At 37.2% G+C, this 23,269-nt stretch overlaps 1 protein-coding gene across 2 annotated transcripts in view; it reads left to right on the top strand.

Moving 5' to 3' along the window:
* LOC126203758 (methionine--tRNA ligase, cytoplasmic) overlaps nucleotides 1-23,269 on the top strand; it is a 100,142-nt gene that overhangs the window by 35,269 nt on the left and 41,604 nt on the right. Inside the window, exons 4-6 of one of the 2 annotated variants that reach the window (XM_049938127.1) lie at nucleotides 7,188-7,331; nucleotides 16,513-16,650; nucleotides 18,916-19,013. In XM_049938127.1, coding sequence (XP_049794084.1) covers nucleotides 7,188-7,331; nucleotides 16,513-16,650; nucleotides 18,916-19,013 — 380 coding nt within the window. Of the gene's footprint in view, nucleotides 1-7,187; nucleotides 7,332-16,512; nucleotides 16,651-18,903; nucleotides 19,014-23,269 lie in introns of both variants that reach the window. The other variant, XM_049938126.1, reaches the window with a different exon arrangement.

Consider the following 23,269-nt stretch of genomic DNA (forward strand, 5'->3'; position numbering starts at 1 on the left):
GGGCACCATGCACATTACTCTAGAGATCAAGCTGTGGTTGCAGGTTTTTTGCTCCCATGATCTGGCCAGTGGACAATGTCTAACCAGCAAGGCTGCAGCATACAAGTTATTTATTTATTTATTTCATGTTCCGTAGATCCAGTTAGTGAGTCAGTCACAAGGATATGGAATATGTCAAATTGCTCAGGCCAAATTGTACATACTTTAAGTAAGACATACCATAAATACAGTAATAGATACAATGTCAGCTAGATAACGTAACAACCATTTAACAGAAAAAGGAGTTTCAAATAAAGGTTATAAATAAGAGCACAAAGTTAAATCAGATATTAGGCCTACAAGAATAAATACAGGTACAGCCAATCTGTTGTTACAAAAAGTGTGATAATGCTCAAATACTCAATAAATTCAGTTGAACTAGTTCTAGACACAATAAATTTAGTGATGGTATACATTTTCTTTCAAATATTCATCCACAGTATAAAAAGATTTCTCTGCCAGGTAATCTTTGAGAACTTGTTTAAATTTTGGCAATTCTGTATTAACACATTTGATATGTAGTGGGAGAGCATTGAACAGCTTGATGCTGGAGTTGTAAACTCCTTTTTGTACCAGAGTGAGACGTTTCATTTCGACATGTAGATTGTTTTTGTTTCTGGTGTTATAGCCGTGGAATTTACTGTTGTCTTGGTAGATAGAATAATTTTTGCACACAAAGGTCAGCAAGGAAAAAATATACTGTGCGGCAGTTGTTAGGATACCTGTCTTTCGAAACAAGTGCCTGCAAGAGTGTCTTTGATGGACCCCACACATTATTATGATTGCTTTTATTTGGAAGGTGAAAACTTTCTTTGCAAGTGGTTGGTTCCCCCAGAATATGATAGCATATGACATCAATGAGTGGCAGTAGCCAAAGTAGGCAACCTTAATGGCGTCAACTTCAGCCACTGAAGAAATTACCCATAATGCAAATGTTGCCGAGCTAAGTTTTTTACATAGATGAAGAATGTGAACTGACCAATTACATTTGCTGTCTATATAAGCACCCAGGAATTTTTTATCTTCAACTTTCTGTATTGGTTGATCTCTACATTTTTATGTTAATTTCATCGAGATTACTTTGTGATGTATGGAACCTCATATAATGAGTTTTATTTGCAATGAGTGAGAGACCATTTGAGGAGAACCAATTTAAGATGTCATTAAAAACAGTATTTGTAGTTTGTTCAAGATTGTGATCTATCAAATCGTCAGTTAGAATTGTGGTATCATCAGCGAACAGGGTAAATTTGCTGTGTCTCAGAACAAAGAGGAAGATCATTAATGAAGATGAGGAATAGCAGTGGGCCCAAAACGGAGCCCACTCAGATGAGGCAGGTTCTCCAGAAGAGCCATTTAGCATTACAGTCTGCTTCCGATCCTTTAGATATGATTGTAGCCACAAGCCAACAGTACCACCTAAACCACAGTATTCTGCCTTTTTCAAAAGAATTTGGTGGTTTACACAGTCAAAGGCTTTCATAAGATCACAAAAAATACCCACTGGAGACCTTTTTTTGTTAATGGTTTCCAAAACTTTGTTGCTGAAAGAGAATATTGCCTGTTCAGTACAAAGACCAGCACGAAAACCAAACTGATTTTTGCTTAAGATACTGTGGAAGGTGAGATGATCTACAATCGTCCTGTGCATGAGTTTTTCAAGAAGGTAGTTAATAGGGATATTGGGTGATAGTTTGTAACATTGTTTTTATCACCTTTTTTAAAGAGAGGAATCACTACAGCCAATTTTAGTCTGTCAGGGACAATCCCTGCTTGTAGGGATGTATTGTATATGTTGCATAAGACAGGACTAACAAATTTATAACAGTGTTTCAGTATTTTACTAGAAATATTGTCCACACCAGCAGAATTTTTATTTTTTAATGATCTAATTACTCTTATGACTTTGCTTACAGTAACTAGAGGTAAAGATAACTGTGGGATTCTGTTGCTAATAGCTTTGTGTAGGAGGGAAAATGATTCTTCCATAAAACCATTACAGCCTGTCTTCTCTGCTGCTCTCAAAAAGTGGTTATTAAATATTTCTACAACCAACTCAGGGTTCTTTATGATACTGTCCCCTGTTTTAATCTCTACCTGAGACATGTTCCCTGTTTTCCTGCCAGTTTCCCTCTTTATTACATTCCATATAGTTTTAATTTTATTTTCCGAGCTTTCAATTTCTGATTTTATCCACGTACTTATTAGATTTATTTATAACCTTCTTGAGAATGCTACAGTAAAGTTTGTAGTGTTGTTGTTTCTTTGGATCATTACAAGTCCTGAGAGAACTGTATAACATCCTCTTTGTTCTACAAGATGTTATTATCCCTGTAGTGATCCAAGACTTCTTGGCATTGCCTATATGACTAATTCTAACTACTTTTTTTTGGGAAGGATGGACTCAAATAAAGACATGAATTCATTTAAAAATGAATTGTACTTTTTGTTTACATCTGTTTCCCTATAAACTGGGCTCCAATCTATCTCTTTTAGGCTGTCATTGAATTTTTTGAGGCCCTCTTCATTTATTATCCTAAAACATTTCCAAGAATGCTCAGGACTGTTGCACACACTGATGTAATTGAGCCTAAGCAATTGACCACCATGATCAGAAAGGCCAAGGATTGGATGTACAGTGATCTCATTGCATTTAGACTTATCTATAAATATATTATCTATTGGACTTTTACTGTTAACAGTAACTCTAGTTGGGAAATCTACTATTGCCATCAGATTATAAGACTCCATTAAGTGTACTAAATAAGCATTACTATTGCTGTCATTTAGGAAATCAACATTAAAGTCACCAGTAATTATCAAGTTCTTGGACTTTGAGTACAGTTTGGATAATGAAGAATCTAAGTGCTTAAGAAATACATTCGAATTCTGTGAGGGAGATCTATACAGTGCTAACACTAGAACCGTGAAGTCATTTACAATAATCTCAATGCCACATACTTCAGTTTGGTGCTCTATACAATGGCTCTTAAAATCTAATGCATTGTAAGATATGTTGTTTTTTACATAAATTACCACTCCACCTTTTTGCATGATGGTTCTAGAGTAATGCGCTGCCTGACAGTAACCACTTAGCTGCAACCTTTCAATATCTTTCACATGATGTTCATTAAAACATAATACATCAGTATCTTTTATTCATTGTGGTTCCTATAACAGAACAGTAATGTCATTTACTTTATTACCAAGTCCTCCCTCATTTTGGTGAAAAATTGTGATTGCTTTGGAATTAGATGCATATGTAAACTTTTGCCTAAAAAATTATCTGAATCTACAGAAGCAGTACGTTCATTACTAACAATTTCCTTAAATATTTGAGTTTGAAACTGAGTCTGACTTGATGGCTGGAGTCATTTAAGTGTGATTGGTTCCAACTTTGGGGTACGTTTGTGGACTTCTTCCAGTATGTTTGTTTTTAAAAGGGTACTTAATGCTTTTTTCCCTGATCTGTTCAGGTGCATATCGTGTCTTGTAAATAATTCTCATCTAAAACTGCTTATATCTACAACACAATTATTGTTAAAATGCGTACACAACTTTGCTAACTTAGAGTTCGTTTGTGAGATAGCCTCATTTACACAGGACTGTGGGGCTAAGTCATGTCTCCTTGGAATGTTCACAAAAAATACCTTAGACTGTTGAAGCACCGATATTGTCTTCCTGAGCGACTGTATGACGTTTCCCTTCGTTGCAGGCAACATTGTTTGAGCCACCTATTAAGGTCACACACTCGTTTTTTACTTTTTCAGGATCACACCCTGCTACAAGTTCTTGAAGTTTAGCACCTGGTTTCACGATTCCACAGACATCGGCACCATTAAAACTGCTTTTCACTATATCAGACATGCCTCTACCATGACTATCAGCAAAAATGTGAAGACGATTTGTTGATGTTTCACTCACAGCAACTGGATCACACCACTGCCACTTTAATTGCTATTAACTGAACATTGTGGCTTTGGAAGATCAAACCTAACTTTTTTCTGATAGTTTACCGGTACACTCTTCTTACGATTGTTTTCACTTTCTGTGAGACTATTACTAGAACAAAGTACATCAAAATTGTTTACATTCTCAAACCTCGAAACATTTGCAGTAGACAACATTTTAGCGCCGAATGTTTGACGCTTGTTGTGTACTACCTTCCATTTCGATGATTTATCAGCGTAATTTTGCAGCAATGTAGCCATGTTCTGGCGAAAGTTTTTGTTCTTCTGTCTGTCTTGAAGCAATGGATCAATGTTTTGCTTCGACTTCAGCTCCATATTTTCGGACTTCAGGCTGTCGATTTCTACTCTTCGACTGCGGATTACACATTGTAAACTAGTGATACGTTCAGTATACTTTAAGAATTCACTTTTGCACTTTACACACGAATTTTTAAAGGCTTCACTGTAACTTATTTTTGGAGTAAAATCACGGATATCTACACACACTGCCATCTTCGTGCATTTCTGAGGCAGGCTGAGGCCTGCCTAACATTAATTACTATGAGGAACAAAACACGTGCTAGATTCTTAACATTTATAATGAGCAAGTCAAGAATATGCAAGTATGTGTATTTTATTAGCACATATATTTTATTTATCTTGCAAAACATGATCATAATGAAGAACTTTAAACATGGGAAAACTTCATGTCAAGAAAAAAATTTAACATCACCAAATCAACAAACTTGTCTTTCAGTTTATACCATAAATACATATTTTTGCTTCACTTTGAGAGCTTGTAGTCTCAGGCATCATAAGGTGTCTCGAAAGTCTGGACTTTTTGCTGTTGCTTTAATGAATTCTATTTGCTGTCTAAGCTGGATGTGTTTGGAGTTGAAATATATGAAGTATTGATAGGAGCAGTTTCTGCACTATGTGGATCTGCAATATTCAGGGACTGGCAGGCAGTTGGTAAAGAAATAGCAGGCATTAGATGTCTCGTTTCCTATTACATTTGCAAATCAAAAAGTACTTTATTGGTGATGAGCATTTCTGGTAGGGATTTCAGTGTTCTTTTATTTGCTGTTATCAGAGCAAACTATTTGTGAATCAAAATGGCTCCTAAAGAAACCAGGAAGGGTTCAGCACAGCAGTAGTCCTAGAACCACCCCCACTTCTTCAGCACACATTGACTGGAAGTACAACAAAGGCTTTTTAAAGTTGCCGTTGTTGTTTTTGGATTGTTTTTCTTTAAAGGAACTGTACAAATTTACTTACTTTCACATTGTCTTTGTAATCCACAGAATTAACCAACCAGAAAAAATAAATGCATTATAATACTGTTGAAATTCCATGTGTTTGAACAAATTTGAATGTGGGGGAAACATTTTTTTTGAACAGTGAGATGCAAAGCACCAAATGGAGACAACCACAGAAAGGCATATGACTGTTGCAGATGTCCCCGCTGGTATGGAGAGACTTCTGCAACTGAGCAGAGTAGCACATGTGCACAATTGGGTAGTGCTCGACTACTTGTAGATTGCTGTAAGAACAAACAGTTATTTTGAAAAAGCTTTGAAATATGGTTCAGTTGGAATTTATTGTTTTTTATAAGTACAAAAACCAAAACAATTTTGGATTACAGCAACTGTTGCTAGCTACCAAATTATAAAAGTATGTGGACACTATTTTTCTTCAGCATTGTCATTGTCCTCAGTTACGGGAATAAACACAGTATTACAAATCAAAGAAAATTATGTAAACTTATTAATTAACAAGTTAATCATTCAATGCTATATGTCTTAACTGTACAGAAAAATTATGACGAGAAAAGCCTGTTGTCAAAGTCCAGTACCTAACAGTAGTTATGATGAAATCTGCAATGGAAAATGGTATAGGTTCATAACTTCAAGTTTAATTATTACAAAAGGTAATTAGTCTTGGATAAATTTAAGTACTTTACAGGAATGTGGGAACGCTTAACTGTCAAATAGTGCTGGTCTTGTTCCTCAAATATACTGCTTAGCTCACCAAGTTTTACATGTGCCGGAATAGTACTAACTCCTATTAATGGCAAATTTTAATTAACAGTGCCCTAATGAAAATTAATTGGAACACTTGAAATAATCACATAGATAATAAATTTCAGAGAAATTAGGTATAAACAACAACTTGAGATTTTCAAGTCAGTGTCACATATCAACAATTAAATGTACTGGAAATCATAAAAAGTAGTGAAAAAACTTGCTTATTTTTGGGAGTAGAAAAAGTATCAGATGGAAAGAATCCGTCTGCTTTGTCACACCAGGTCAGAACTGATACGGTACTTGCAGAGAAGCATACCTGTTTGTAGGCTATTATTGTAATGGGTTCACCACTCTCAAAAGCAGTTTAAACGTACTGTCAGCTTCCTCCTGGGGCGGAATCTGTGTACCCCGTTCTGTGTGCCTCTAGTGTATATCACATGAAAAAATGTGACATTGCATTTCAGAGTGTTTTTGTGCATCGTATAATTGAAGCAGAACCTGAGAACCAACCCAGTATTTACAAAAGTGGTTGTGGAAAACTGCCTGAAAACCACGTATAGGTTTGCCGGCGCACTGGCCCCTGTCATTGATCTGTCAGATGGGTTTGATCCATGGTCTGCATGTCTCCCTGTGTCATATAACTGTGTGCTTTAATGCCCACAGCCATCCAGGCAGCTCTCATGACATGATTTAAGTGAGAAAATGGGAGAAATGAGAGATCATATGTATGTTTACCAACAGTTATTCTTCCCACATCATTCACAACTGAAGCAGGGGAAAGGGAGGGGTTAATATGGTAGTACTGGAAGTGCCGTCCATCACTCTCCTCAAGGCATCTCCCAGAGTATAGATGTATTAATTCTGAGTCAAGAGTGATGAATGCTGCAGAGGAGGCAAATAATGTAAATCCTGGGAATACTATTTTCTCTGAAACTTTTGATATCATTTTAACTCAAGACAAAATACTTGAAATTAAACATTGATATGTACGCATTACCAGTAGCCGTTTCATCTTTTCCTCGCATTTTCTCTGGTAGAATCTGTCTTTGCCATCAGTAGACATACTGTTGTGGATATGTAGCCTGAAAATATTTTTAAACTGGTTGTCTCCATTTCTGTTACGATATTTTGTACTTTTTAATTACAGTAAGCTGCTCTTTTTTTGTTTCAGTCCAGCATCACAGTTGCAGATATTTGTATTTGGAGCACCATTTTTCCACTGGCTGCCGATGCAAAGTTATCCTCTGACTGGCTCAATGGAAAGAAGCACTTGCTACAATGGTTTGCAAAACTAAAAGAGCAAGATCACATTAAAGTAATTATTTTATAGAACAGAAGAACCTGGTAATACAAATTTAAGTCATAGGAAAGGGAAGCGGAAGTCTTTCACTTCAACAACTTGACAATGCAGTCATACAGAGATGTACTTAATCTCTGATCTCTGATCTGATCTAGAGCAGCAGAATATATAATTTACATAAACTGTCTTAATATGCAGTTCATTTTAGCCCAGGGACCTATTATTGTAGTAGAGATTCTATTACTACTTGTATTTATGCACATAATAGGAGACAAGGAAGGCTCACCAGACAAAAATATTACCCACCCACTAAGAAGTGCACCCTGGTTGTGTTGGAGCAATGTAGATTGTGTAGAGCTGGTACCAGGTGGTCATATGACCATGGACCGCTATCCTAAGTCATGGCAGTGAAGTGATGTGTATGTGTATGTATCACATGTTAATGGAATCAGCACAGTTAGATGAATCTATGTGGAGATGTGACAGACTCACAGATAGGAGCTATTGTGTTTGAACATGCCACTGACTATGCTGTGAATGAAGTTGTGAGATTTGTTAGTGTCCAGGCAAGAGGAGAGTGGTCATAAAAAGATCCTAATCAACAGGAGATAGGCATGTGTGTCACACTGTCACTGACAGTTGCTTTCAAACCTGACAAAAGTAGTTGCTGTTAGTGATTGCAAGTCCATCACAATCAAGTTCCTAGTGAACATTGTGAAGCTTACTGCATGCAGTGGACATTTGGAGTGGGCTACCTTGTAAAAGGCCATTTCTCACAGTGGCACATGGAGCTGCACAGCTTCAAGGGGCCAAACAATGCAGAAACTGGATAGTAGCATACTGGAAGCATGTAGTGTGGTCTGGAAGATGTGATTTTGCTTATTCCCAAATGTTGCAAGGCGCTGATTACACCCTCAGCCAGTGAGATGTTTGACACACAGTGCGTGAAGGTGTAACTTATGCCAAAGGTGTGTTTGTTGCCATGACTTGACACTACTCATTCAGGTTACCATGAACATGAACCAGCATGTTTATTTCCACATTGTCACTGACTAACAATTGCTCTTCCTTCTATGTCTCCATGATGAGTTGCTGTGAAATTTCCTATCTTCCACAATAACAGCACCAGCAATGATAATTGAGTGGCATCAGTTGGGTTTGGGATAGTCGAAGAAACTTCTGGACACTCCTCCTTGCTGAATTAAGGCCATGATTGAGGATAGAGGCCATGTTTACACATTATTAGTATGATGTCTCCTAAGGGCGACTAATATTTTATCTGTTGCACTTAGATAGCTGAGTATCATGACGCATGGAAAACTGTCTGGTGGCATGGATGGTGGTGATGGTGGTGGTGGCGGTGGCGGTGGCGGTGGCGGTAATGAGGAGGAGGAGGAGGAGGAAGGAGGAGGAGGAGGAAGAGGTGGATGAAGGAGAAAGAGGAGGAGGAGGAGGAGGAAGAATCTTAAGAATTAATAGTTTTTTGTACATGTGCATTTTGAATTTGTGTCAGCTTATTACCAGTTATAAAGTACTGGGTATCCCTGTTGATGGACAAAGAGTAATTGATCATAATAATAAAAAAAGACAGATATTCTCAGATGTAAATAAATAAGGGTGGATGTGAAATAAGAAAGGAGCAACTAAAATTGCCACTGGAAATTGAACGAATTGAGTTTAGAATGATTGAAGGACTGCTTCCCTTTTCTACTTATTATTAAATATTGTAGTTTCTCTACTCATTTGATATTTGAAATGATGTGTGTGTGTGTATGTGTGTTTTGAAACATGATCTTTTTTGCTGTGTAAAACCTAGGAGATAAAATTACTCCGAAATTTATAGTTGAGATGTACAGAATGTAGTGAAGTGAACAAGAGAAACACCACTATTGTGCCAAAATACCGTAACCATGAACTTTTTTTTTGCTGAATGTTTGAGGGAACCCCCTCCCCCATTATTTTGAGAGAGAGAGAGAATCGTGTGTTGAAAGGAAACAATGTTTAATTGTCTGTCACAATTTTCTTAAGGAATTTTTCACCTTTTTTTTACTGTAGGAGAAATGTTCAGCTTGTATCACTTACTAAGTTTTGTGGTTATAAGTCAATGTTTTGATCATACACTGTGCAGAAAATGTATGGTATCTCAGATTCTCTGTAAAAATACTGTAGAGAGATGACCTTCAAATTTCTGGGAAGTAATTTATTAATTCAGAAATTGTATATCTCTCCTCGAACATTGTGATCCATTTGCTGCAGATCTTCGCTTGACTTGTGGCAATGTATTTCATCATTGAAGATGATTTTCCATGTACAAATCTTAATCCTCTTATCATGTCACTCTAAATAATTGTGCCTCAATTCTGAATGCTCTGTCACTTCCAACTACCATACTGGCTAAAATTACTTGTCAGTAAATGTGTAAATATAGAACTTTCAGAACTCGCTGTCTGGGTGTCCACTGAGAATCTTACAAAAATTTCATTGACAAATGTAATAAATTCAATCATTGCTTAATCATTGTTTAGTATGATATTCATTTTTTTTTATTAAGTCCAGATACGCTTGAATACAAAGAAAATGTAATGATGCCTAATTGCATTGACATCTGATAACTCAACAGTTTCTTGTGAAGGTCTTCACTGAACATTAAAGCTGTCAGTATAATTCAGCTCATAATATCAAACCATGTATACAAGCTACTATACTACTAAACTGCTTTCATTTCAGTGTTAGGAACCAAATTGACATTTATTAACAAGTTGACATTTTTTTTTAATTTTATTGAAAGGGATTATTTGTTAATCAAAGTTTAAAAAATCAGAAAATATAAGCACAAAAAAAATTAAAAAAAATAAATAAATAAAAAAATACATTTGTGTGGTGCATATCAGTGATCAGTGGCTGGTTCTAAACATGTTCCGCCTCTGTTTTAATGTCTATGACAGACTATAGCTTTTCAGCATTTCATGAATTCAGATTTAATATTTGAAATATACACTAATTTAAATCTGACAATAAATAATGAAATATAAATTTCTCATAAGTTCGCCTCCCTAGTTTCTTTAATATTTTTCAAGCAAAAATATGTGACCTAATGACCCTAACATGCATTATTTAATCACAAACTTACTGTTTTTTTAAACAGAAGTTGACACTTGTTTTGTAATAATGCCAGTTGAAGTGTTCATTTATACTGTGTGGTAGCTACATACAAACTCAAACCACCAAAAATGACTGCAGATGTTTTTGAGGCCTCAGTACTAACATAGTATAGCACAGTGTTTTTACGAGCTGCAGGCTTTTGATTTACAGGGCCCACAATGATTTTGATACTCAGTTACAGCCCAGTTTTTCAAATTTCATATGCAAAACTGGTTCTTTCCCATATAACGATGATCAAGCATTATATGAGAGTTTCGTAACTGTTTATGTGTGTGTAAGTTTGTAGGATTTATGGGTAGCTTGCAGCATTAAAACAATATTTTCAAATGATTATTTTAAAAATAATTGGCATTCAAATCAAGCTATCTTCTAGAAAACTTTATAACTGCATTGCAGATCTATTGCTTTAACATAGTGTGACCTTCACCTGCTGTATTTCTGTGTTGATAATCCTCGGTGTCGACGTACTGTGTTTTTATACTGGCTGAAAAATGAAGGTGGAAGTTCAACACTCTTTACTGTAAATGATGTAGTCAACAGTTGCACAGTTACTTTTCACAGTTCTTTACTTTCACTGTTCACAACCCCGCAGTATTACAGTGTAACAACTGTTGGTTAACTTGTGGTAAGCCTCATTAATAGTTTGCAGGCAAACATCAATATACTGCTACAATAGTTTGCTGCTGAACATCTATGAGCAGTAAATACCTAACTACACAGTTCATTATATCTCAAATAGATTGAACAGACACTGTTGTTGTTTTAACACATGGCATTGTTGTTGATCTAACCAATACAGGTTTCTTGTCTGAAAATCGGCTGTGGACTGACTGTCTAGGGGCCAAAAATCAGACCTTTATATATCCTCACAATAATAGGCACTGAAACTATATATTGTTCGATGTTTGAGTTACAGAAATTACAATTAAAACATAAGTCATTCAATTAACTGAATCTATCGAAAAATTCCTCCTTTTTAACAGTTTCTTCTACCACAAAGGTTAGGCCAAATTATTTGTTTAAAGAATGAAATTACCAGATATAGTTACACAAACAATGCTTTAGATAAACCTGGTAATTGTTTTGGAATTAAATAAGGGCTGGCCTTGCTAACATGTTTTCGATTGGAGCCAAATAAATACTTAAAGAATGTTAGTGGTGGTTCTTCCAAATGTTTATAATTAGTACAGAATTTATATTTGTTTATAAGTCAACAATAGTATTTAAGTTACAAAACAGTTACTGATTTCACCCTATAACAATAGATATTAACTAGGAATAGTCAAAATAAATTAGGAAATTTAGTACAAACACAAAACTAAACACAAAATGATATTTTGTACTATATTTCTTAAGACTGGGGGCCAAGCTTTCTCTTTTATGAAAATGCAGATTATACTCATGCATGTTAAAGGTAATTAGTCAAAAATGAAAATATGAATTTAAGGAGGCAGATGGCAAAACGAGAGAGCTAGTAAAGAGATCCCAACTTGCTTCGTCACAATAGCTTTAAATGCTGTGCATTTCTATATCAGTACTTTATGTGGTTTGTTTTTATTGCAGATTGACACAACCCCACAACTGCAGCAAATATTCACATCTTAGTATTTTGAAACAATAAAGTATCTTGAAAAAGTGGCTGTGAAGTTGTATTCCGTCTTTACAGGGAGAAAGATATTAGGTTGCCTTGAAGTGAACATCATGTGTAAGAGTTCATGTTTTAGTGTTTTGTAAGTCATTTACCCCAAACTCATCTGTAGTGAATTGTTTACCATGCCTAACATAAATGTAAGTGATAAATTACAAGGAGCCAGAACAGGTATACAGTACTTAACTTTAGCAGGTAATATTCAAAGTACTGCTTATAGAAACACTAGCAGATGGGAAAAACTATTTCTAGATTTGGAAATTGTTTGTTTCTTATTTATGGAGGAAAAGGGCATGGGGGTAAAACTGTCCTCATGCATAACGTGTTTCTCATCACAAAGCATGCCAGATGTGGTGTACGTTGTTGTTGTTGTTGTTGTTGTTGTTGCTGCTGTTGCTGCAAGGTCCGAAATGACTTGTTACATTTATGGAATGTGCTCCATGTTGTGATTTGTGACATCAGTGCTTTCCAGCGGCAGTCTGTGGCATCTGGCTTGTAGGTCACAGAGTTCCTTTGCAAAAGCAGATGTACTTAAAATAGCTGCTTCAACTCTGTTACCGGACTGTTGAAGAAAAGTGGAGAAAGAAGATTCTGGACACATAGCTGATTCGAACAGCGAATAATACTATACAGCATTGTGACATACATACTAGTAAAAGTTATTCATTAACAATTGAATCTTCATCCTGTTGTCAGTTTAAATTGAATGAAGTATAGTGCCTAATGTCAGTGTCTGCATGAATTATATCTGTATTCTCAATGTTGCATGGACTTCCTTCACTCTGAAGTAATGTACTTCTTCACATAGATTTCAGGATTGAAATTTGTTTTGTAGTTTCATCTGAATGGGAGATGAGATTTTTGTTTCAAAGCTGCTCACCATCATTAAAAAAGATAGTTATCAGTTCGACATAGACATGAGGCAGTCCATGAAACCAATTATTTTATGCAAAGTTTCATAATAGCAAAAACTTCCATTGCGTAACTTGTGTGTTACTTTCCAGCATAGACTGGCAGTTATGTAAAGATTTATGCCCACTGTGGAAACATTCCAGTCATTTACCTTTGTAACAATTTCTGCAAGTACACTATTTACCAAATGATAAATAACATTGACTACTGCATGTAATATTTCTATTAAATTAATAAGAAAGACCTAGAATCTTTTAGAAAACAGAGAGTGAAAAGAAATAAAAAAAAATTGAAAAGAAGTGGGTGTGAACCTGCTACCTGTGTCTTCACATTCCACAATGCTATCAACTAAGCTACAGCTTCAATGTGGCAGCCATGCCCCCGTATATGGTATTCACTGCGTATCTACAAATGTCATTATTTGATATTAAGTTATGACAAGTGGCATCAGAACTACTAGCTTCTGATAGATTGTCATTGTGTCATGGAATTGAAACCATATACTTTTGTTATTTGACATTTAATATGACAAATTGCATCAGAACTATACACTTTTGATGGAGCATCATCTTGTTGTAACATAGAAACGGTATGCATCATAGCACACAAGTTATAACACTAAAAACATCAAATACAGGAAGCTTTATCTACCAATTTGTAGTTTCGTGTCTTTTTGTCATCATAGCTAAAAAAAACAATGTATGTTTGAGAAATCCTCAATTTTTGATGCTTCAAAACAGCTTGGATTCATACCACATACTCTATGAAAAAGAAATCCAACTGGGTATGTAGTTAAACTCAATACAATGTGGTAACTCTTAAGTTTTGCTTTGGGCATGAAAACAGTGTTGCATCTCATTGGCTATGTTCCTCTTCATGAGACAAAAATCTGACAAGCCAATTTCTTCATTTCATGGTCTGCAGTGTAATGGAACACAGAATTCCACATTTTGACGTCACCAGCACCACATCCTCATGCATTTTCACATCCCGTGAGAGGGCAGATTAAGGGTCCACTCTCAACCTATCTACCTACATTGATGAGCCTAAGCCTTATGATCACTGCCCACTGTGAGACTGAATGCTGCCTGGTGGCATTCTGAGCACATAACGCAGTAGGAAAAGTATGTAAGCTGAGCAGTGACGAATGAGGAAGGATTCCAGTAACAATATGAGCCACAAATAGGAAAATCCACTGACATAAGCGACTTTGACAAAGGGCAGATTGTTATAGGCTGGTAACTGGGAACAGGCAGCTTGGATAAGGTGAAGCTGGTCAGCTATTCACGTGCTACTTTCGTGAGCATCTTTTTGAAAGGATTAAAATATGTTGAAATGAGGAGTAGGTGCAAGGTATGCCCCACAACAGAACGTGGAGGTCAGAGGCTTGTCCATTGTATAAAAGCAGTGTAGGTGGTGATCTGACAGAGTACAAAGCTGGTGTTGGCACAGGTGTTTCGGAGCACACCGTTCAAAGCTCAGTGATGAACATGGAGCTCTGCAGCAGATGACCACTTAATTTTCCATGTTGATCCAACATTGTCAATTATGATTGCATTCGGTAGAGAATCATTGAGATTGGATCTTGGATCATTGGTAAAATAACACCTGGTTTGATGAATCATGATTCTTGTTACACCAGGTCACTGTTTGTGTCTTGATATGCTTCATCCAGACAAATGGCTGCTCGAAACATGCATAGCACTGTGGACGAATGACAGTGGGCTTTTGCCGGACCTGTAGTAGTAATCGAAGGCACCAAGACTGCTGCAGGCAACTTACACATCCCTTCCTGCTCGGTGTCTGTCCCAACAGTGATGGGATCTTCCAGCAGGATAATTGCCCATTACACAAGTCCAAATTGTGTTACAGCCATTTGAAAAGCATGAGAATCCATCTAATCTGAACCCAATGGAACACGATCTGGGCATTATCACACAGCAGCTCTGCGTCCACCAACCCTTGGCCTGTAATTTGTGGGAACTGCATGACGTGCATAGACATGTGATGCCACAGATCTCCAGAAACCAACCAAGCACATTCACAATTAAATGTGACACAGAAGTGTTGCTATATTGTATTCCAAAGGTTGGCCAACATGCTGTTAATCTGGTGGTCATAATGTTTTGGTGCATGACATCTACATCTACATCTACATGATTACTCTGCAATTCACATTTAAGTGCCTGGCAGAGGGTTCATCGAACCACAGTCATACTATCTCTCTACCATTCCACTCCCGAACAGCACGTGGGAAAAACAAACACCTAAACCTTTCTGTTCGAGCTCTGATTTCTCTTATTTTATTTTGATGATCATTCCTACCTATGTAGGTTGGGCTCAACAAAATATTTTCGCATTCAGAAGAGAAAGTTGGTGACTGAAATTTCGTAAATAGATCTCGCTGCGACGAAAAACGTCTTTACTTTAATGACTTCCATCCCAACTCGCGTATCATATCTGCCACACTCTCTCCCCTATTATGTGATAATACAAAACGAGCTGCCCTTTTTTGCACCCTTTCAATGTCTTCCGTCAATCCCACCTGGTAAGGATCCCACACCGCACAGCAATATTCTAACATAGAACGAACGAGTGTAGTGTAAGCTGTCTCTTTAGTGGACTTGTTGCATCTTATAAGTGTCCTGCCAATGAAACACAACCTTTGGCTCGCCTTCCCCACAATATTATCTATGTGGTCTTTCAAAACTGAAGCTGTTCGTAATTTTAACACCCAGATACTTAGTTGAATTGACAGCCTTGAGAATTGTACTATTTATCAAGTAATCGAATTCCAACGGATGTCTTTTGGAACTCATGTGGATCACCTCACACTTTTCGTTATTTAGCACCAACTTCTACCTGCCACACCATACAGCAATCTTTTCCAAATCGCTTTACAACTGATACTGGTCTTCGGATGACCTTACTATGATATGAGTGATGTGTTTCTCCTTCTGCAAGCAATTCATCTTTCCTCTCTTAGAAAGAAAAATGCAAGTTGTGTAACCTAGGAAAGCATTTCCTGGTTCTTCAAAACATGGAATTGTGTTCCTGAAAGTAACTACTGACCAGCTATTCTGCCTCCTTCTATTTTAACACTTTTCTCAATTGAGTTTTTCTTTTGGTACAAGAAATGAAAGTAACCTAATAACTCTGTAAGCCTTACTTGTTCACTGTGAGATGCTGACCAACTAATGAATTTAAACAAATTTTATTTTTCACTTTGGTAGGAACCACCGTTTGCAAATGAATGTACTATACTTCATTTGTGTGAAGAGTCCCAATGCCTAATAAGGCCCGTGGACTATATTTGATCAAAGACTTCATAATCATCATAGAAAAAATTAATTAAATTTCTCCAAGGAGTGAAAGAAGGTACAGATCAAGTCTTCATATTCTTTGATGTGATTCAGTTCCATTTGACAGTACTTGTATCATTGTCAATTTTTGTATCTTATTTTTCCATTACAGGAAGCTGTTGGTTTGCTCAAGCTGAAACCAGGTTTGCCTGCGATTCAAAGTCTAAATGATGCTTCCTGGTTTCCACTGCAAGCTACTCAATGTGAAGTTCAACCAAGACCAGAACTTATTTCAACTTCCAGCACAGAGGTATCTGCATATTTAGTTCATTCAGTTTCAGGTCATTTAAACACAATATGGATTCAAACTTTGTCTCTCTGTGTTATCAGTCTTAATGTGAAAGATTGACCTACATCATTTACTTTTGTTATTTTGAATGTTCGTTACACTGGGAACGCATGTCTGAAGTAAGAGATGTGCTGTCCCTTGCACTTCCTCTCCTTTCTGCCTGTAGCTTATTGTCCCACTGCAGTATGACTTTACAAATAATAGTAAATAATGTTAAGAAGGTAAAGCAGTTGCTGAAACTGTACACTATTACTCAGTTTCTCCTTGTTATAAGTTGTGAAAAGAACATGCCAGCCAGAAATATTTTCAATGCTGTGTATGTTGTGTGTATCACATATGGAATTTCATAGTAGATCACTTAATAGTTAATAATTATGTAATTTATTTCCATAATGTGGAAAAGTGGGAGAGAAATAATGAAGATTTAGACCTCTACTCAACAGTACACTACTAACCATGAGCTTTAGCATTGCCCACAAAATGGAAAACTGTTTATTTGAGTTTTGTCCCAATATACAAGAAGGTATTTTGTTACTGTTTACTGCTTTACTTTTATTGCTCTGCATATGCTTTGCATAACTGAACCTCCCTATGTTCTGTGAGCTGCTTCACATCGCAGAGAGGAGAAATAAAGAAATTGAATATTTAACTATTATTGTCAGAACAGTAAAGTAAATGAAGTTTACAGTTAGTGAATTAACCTATATACGAGCAAGTGATCTTCAGTTAAAAACTAGTCTTTCTCTTAAATGAACTCATTTGATATCGGTACCTGGTCCTTAATACTGTGTATTTAAAATATAGAAAAAAATATAGCACTGACACTAAACATCCCATTTACATTGATGTCATTTGGAATGACAGTGGCCCCATTGTATGAGCTAGCTTGATATTAACCAGAATTACCTTGGAAGTGTAATGTAGAACTTAAACCAGAATGGCCAGATGATGTTTGCATATTCCATACCTTGAATACGAATCTTCACTGCTGTGCTGTTACTTTCATATATTAACAGATTTAAATTGTGTTTGTTCCAGAATTACATTTTTTTCCCAGTCATTTGACTGCTATGATACTATTAGCCTCTTTTTTCCTATCATGTGCATTATTTCATCTCAACATAACTATTACACCTTCAGTACTCTAGTGTTGGTATGTCCCTACAAGTTTTCCCCTCTACTGTTCTTTTCAGCACCAGGTTAACTATTCCCCTGTGCCTTACTTAACAGATGTGTCATTAACCTGTTCCTTCTTCTAGGATTTTCTATACAATTCTTTTCCCATCTAGTTTTTTAGTTAATTTTTGTTTCATACTTTATCTGTCCTGTTAATTTTTAACATTCTTTGATAGTACCACATTTCAAATGTTTTTTTCTCTGGATTTTCAGTGGTCCACACTTCAATTCCATATAATGCTGTGTTTCAGATTTACATTTTCAGAAACCTCTTCCTCAATTCCATTTCAATATCTGATACAGGTAAAGATATTTTATTGAAGAAGCTTTCTTTGCCTGTGCCTGTTTGCCTGTAAGACCTTCTTTGCTGCTATCATTCTGTATAATTTTGTTTCATAAATAGTAATATTCTTTCACTTCTTCCATTTACATGTTGTTCCTGATTTTGATGTTAAGCATATTCTCCTGTCCATTCCCTTCAACAGTTCTTTTTATGTCTTCCTTACATCTGACCAGAATTGCTATGTCATGTCCATACCATAGCATTTATGCCTGTTCCCCTTTAACTTGTTTATTCTACCTCCAACATTTTCTTTCCCTGGATTTCTTGGTTCTTTGATCTTCTAGTTGAATTGCAGTGGTGGAAAACTCCAACTCTGCCTTGCATCCTTCTTAACATTTCTCTTATACCTTTCTCCCTTCCTGAAACTAAACTTATATTCATCCTTAATTGCCTAATTGCTCAATTTCGATTATCAACATGCATCTCAATTTCTACTTGTACCAAATAGCATGAAGAGATGCCTAACTTTTGCCATTTCCACTTCTCCATTTGTAGTTTCATCACTTTATACTAATGTCATAATTAAATTAGCTGCTTTTGGATGAAAACTGACGTGAATAATTCTTACACCCACTGCTTTTTTTCCCTATGCATTTCATGGATTTGGAATGGTAAGTAATGTGAATATTTCACTACACTTGCAATGGTCATTCAAATACAACACTTTCCTTGACAAAAAATTTTATTTTCTGCAGTCATCAACTAAGGAACCTCCCATTTCTGAAGCTGAGCTTGAAGCAGCAGCAGATGCATGGAAGAATGGAGCAGCTAGAAGACCGAAACCAAAGCCAAAAACAGTACCTGTGTGAGTGGGGTATCATTTCCTGTCTCCACATGATTCTATGAAGAAGCACTTCATTTTCTTAACTATAAAATTTATATTTTATCTTCATATTTTATTTCATGATATTCTTAGTATATAATACCTACTTGTATAGTTTATCGCACCGTGAGGCAAGGAAATGAGTCAGCCTAGATCTAATCTGCATGTTGGATAAACGACAGTTGGTCCAGTACTCTGGTCACTGTGAGTGTGGTTTTGAAGCAGTTTTCCATGCTTATATAGATGAATATTGAGGTTGCCCCCAATCTCTTCCTCAGAAAATACGATATATGAACAGCTAAATACGATAACACGTAGAACAAAGTGTACACAATACAGGCAGATAATGTATAGAACTTATCTCCCTTAGATTACCTTGGTGATTGCAGTGATAGGAAAAGCTTCTGAACCAAAAGTTAAAATAAATTTGCCAAATCATGAAATCATTGTATCCCTTGCAAGGGGATAAATGCTAGGGAGGTACTATGCATATAAAAAGAATGGAAATTCAAAGATGGACACTTTGAATAGATGTTAAGGAAGGCTACCATTCGGTTGTATTGATGGATTGTCAGTGCATAGAGTCACAATTATAACAGCGTAGAGGTTTTGCTAGCTTTCAAACCGTCACTGTTTCTGTATTGTTATGCACATTCCCATGCACACCACCATACAGAAGTCTAGAGGCACCCACATCACCAGACCGACACTGACTGTTTGTAAGAAGTTGCTGAGGCTGATGGGATGTGAAAATGAGAAAGGTGTGATTTTTCAGTTTCTCCTGGTATATTTATTAACTGAACAGTCCACAGGTGTACTGTCGGTTCATAGCGTCCAGAGGGCACTATATTTCAGGGATCAGACATGTCAACATCGTCAGGGGCACTAACGAACGAAGCTCCTGAAGGCATGTGGCCGATGTATATTGTCTCCCATTACAAGCCATTCTCTCCACGGTCCACACCTGAGGGCGAACGTTGGCAGCCAGATAGACGTTTGTGGTGATGTCTGTGGTAGTGTCGATGTAGTGGCTCTGTCTGCCCTGGTTGCAGATCGCTGTATTTGCTAATTGTCTTCTTAATTAGACCCAGTGCTGGTTCCTGAGACTTGCTGGGATTATAACTGCAGTCCCAATTGATAAGATTATCCACAGCGCATATTTAAATGGCTTCTCTAATGATCCTGTCCCAGTATTTGGAAGTCTGCACTAAAATCCTGGTACGGTCATGTTCCATAACATGGTTCTGTGACAAACAGTGCCCTGCAGTTACTGACTTGTTGGGGTGCATTAGTCGAGTGTGCCACCGGTGCTCTCAGCATCGATATTCGATAGTGTGCACTGTTTGTTCTGTATATGTCTTTCCACATTGGCACAGATTCTGGTGTACCCTGACCAAGGGATATGTTGATGTCTTGTTCGTGGGCTGTCTCTCCTGAAGCGGCTTCTCTGTTCTTGATTGAGGCAGAATAACACTGCCTGCCACTCTCTCCTCTTCCATGACTCCTCAGGGAACTTGCAATTACATGTTGAGGCAGGAGGATGGTCATCCACATTGATGTAATTCTGTTCTGCATCATCCACGTCCATGTGTATATTCGTAGGCCATGTCATCTCAATTGGATGGGGGGGGGGGGGGGCTCAGAGGGAACTGTCGAACTGTCGATGAAGCATGATCTGCCAGATGGCCATCTGCCACACACTTCACTGTGTTGAACGCTTCTAAGAAAAAAGGGTGTTTCCACACTACTTCTGAGATTTTGGAGTAAGGGGGAGCACACTATTGTGAGCCACTTGGCATGTTAGAGGTGCTATGTCGCTTTGTCCCTTGTCACATTGTGTGCTCAGCTGAAACTGCATCAACATTCATATGCACATTACTGTTCAACAACATTACACCCCTGTTAGTGGACAGTATTTATGTCTGCTGAACTACTCCATCAGTTTTATAAAACTGCCATTCATTCCTTGTGCAGTGTAGACAAGATCTTCAAAACATCTACATCAGTATCTGAAACTGATAAAAATGTTCCATTGCGTGTGATACCAAAAGTGGATTAAAACCTTTGCAATACAATAGCCCAAACAGCAACTTGAATCACTGAATGTAAAAACACAGCTTAACTGCCCCAGCTCCAACCCAGTTAAGTGTGGGTGAGGAGGAATGTGATTTGTTGAAGTTGCAAGTGCAGTTAGAAACTGATTGTACATAAGAGGCAAAGCAGGAAGTGTCAAAGAAATAATGTATAAATAATATGATTACCATCCTAATTGGGCAATAAGTGAATTGTAGCAGACCAGCAAAATGTTGATTAGGATGGATTGCTACTCACTTCATAGCAGAGGTGTTGAGTCGCAGGTAGGCTGCCGAGGGCAGACTTGGCAGCCAGAGACAGAGGTCATGCATGGGTGTGTTGTGTTTTCATGGGTGTGTGCATGTATGCATGTTGTCTAATTTGGAAGGTCTTCATTGCCAAAAACTTACTTGTTTGACACATTTTTTGTTGTGCCTATCTACAATTCAAGATCTCCGCTATGTGGTGAGTAGCAGTCTATCCTTTTCATAATATTGTCAATATTCCATCCTGGATTTTCCATTGTTTGCAAATAGGGATTAGTTTATCTTACATATAGCAATGGCTGTGTAAGACAAAACTACTACAAACCAATATTTAGCTTCATAAGTTAGTACTTCTTGAAACATCAACAAATCAGGCTGAAATACAGAGTCAGAAACTTTTCACTTTGGTTGAACTAATTAAAACACCAATCAAGTAAAAGGATGGACAGTTTACTTTCACAGATCATGTACAGAGAAATAACCAGTGATTTTGTTGTTGTAATGTTGCGTGGCACACTAATTCTCCTCTCAGATATCAGTTTACATTTTGTGCACTGTAGAACGTAGTAACAATGAATGTAACAAAGTAACAAACCAAATATTACACCACCACTAATTTCCATTGTGTGTGGAACAGCTCAAATACATCCAGACTGATATTAAAAGATAAAATAATGCATGCGGAAAATTGCAGCTCATGTATCAGGTAAACAATATTTTGGAGTGTTTCAGTTAATTTCAGTTTGAAGATTGTTAACTTCATTGAACAAAATTTTCAGTATTATTTTGCAATTTTCTGTTAGTTTATAGTGCAGATTGAGAAAAATTGTGTCTTTATCCTTCGTACCTTGTAGAAAGAACACAGTAATCACTCCAGTCAACATGTAATTGCATTTTAGATTTTTTGTGTAGTAATATCTATTTAGGCACAGGCATTTAATTATGAGACAGAATTTCTGCTCTGAAGTTATTTCCAGGAAGCAAATTTCTTAGTTGTACCAATAAACCCATATAAAAGTACTCAAAACTGTCCTGGCTATCAAAACTATTAGTTCCTCCCTTGGAAAAGAGAAGGAGATATGTTGGGGAGTGTTAGAAAGGAGGAACCGGTCACTCAGACTCAAGGATGAGAGGGACCACCCTGATGTGAGGATGCGAGGAAACAAAAATGAAGAGGAAGGAGAGAATAGGATGTCAGTCTGCTGCCTCTTTACTCACCCCTTCAGTTTTTTTATTGTATGTATTTTTTTATTTATTGGCATTTGGGACATGCCCACACAGCTGTCTCAAGTGTGGAATGTGAATGATGACAATTCAAACATTAAGAATACACAACACCCACTCCATGAGCAGAGAAAAATCTTCAACATGGCTGGGAATCAAACCTGGTCCCCTCCGGTTAGCAATCCATCATGCTGACTGTGCAGCTACCAAGGTGTACATCCCTTCATCTACATCCATACTCCGCAAGCCACCTGACGGTGTGTGGCGGAGGGTACCTTGAGTACTTCTATCGGTTCTCCCTTCTATTCCAGTCTCGTATTGTTCGTGGAAAGAAGGATTGTCGGTATGCCTCTGTGTAGGCTCTAATCTCTCTGATTTTATCCTCATGGTCTGTTCACGATATATACATAGGAGGGAGCAGTATACTGCTTGACTCCTCGGTGAAGGTATGTTCTCGAAACTTCAACAAAAGCCCGTACCAAGCTACTAAGCATCTCTCCTGCAGAGTCTTCCACTGGAGTTTATCTGTCATCTCCGTAACGCTTTTGTGATTACTAAATGATCCTGTAACAAAGCACGCTGCTCTCCGTTGGATCTTCTCTATCTCTTCTATCAATCCTATCTGGTACGGATCCCACACCGCTGAGCAGTATTCAAGCAGTGGGCGAACAAGCG

This window comes from Schistocerca nitens, chromosome 9, assembly GCF_023898315.1.
Source record: "Schistocerca nitens isolate TAMUIC-IGC-003100 chromosome 9, iqSchNite1.1, whole genome shotgun sequence".
NCBI classification, from domain to species: Eukaryota; Metazoa; Arthropoda; class Insecta; order Orthoptera; family Acrididae; genus Schistocerca; species Schistocerca nitens.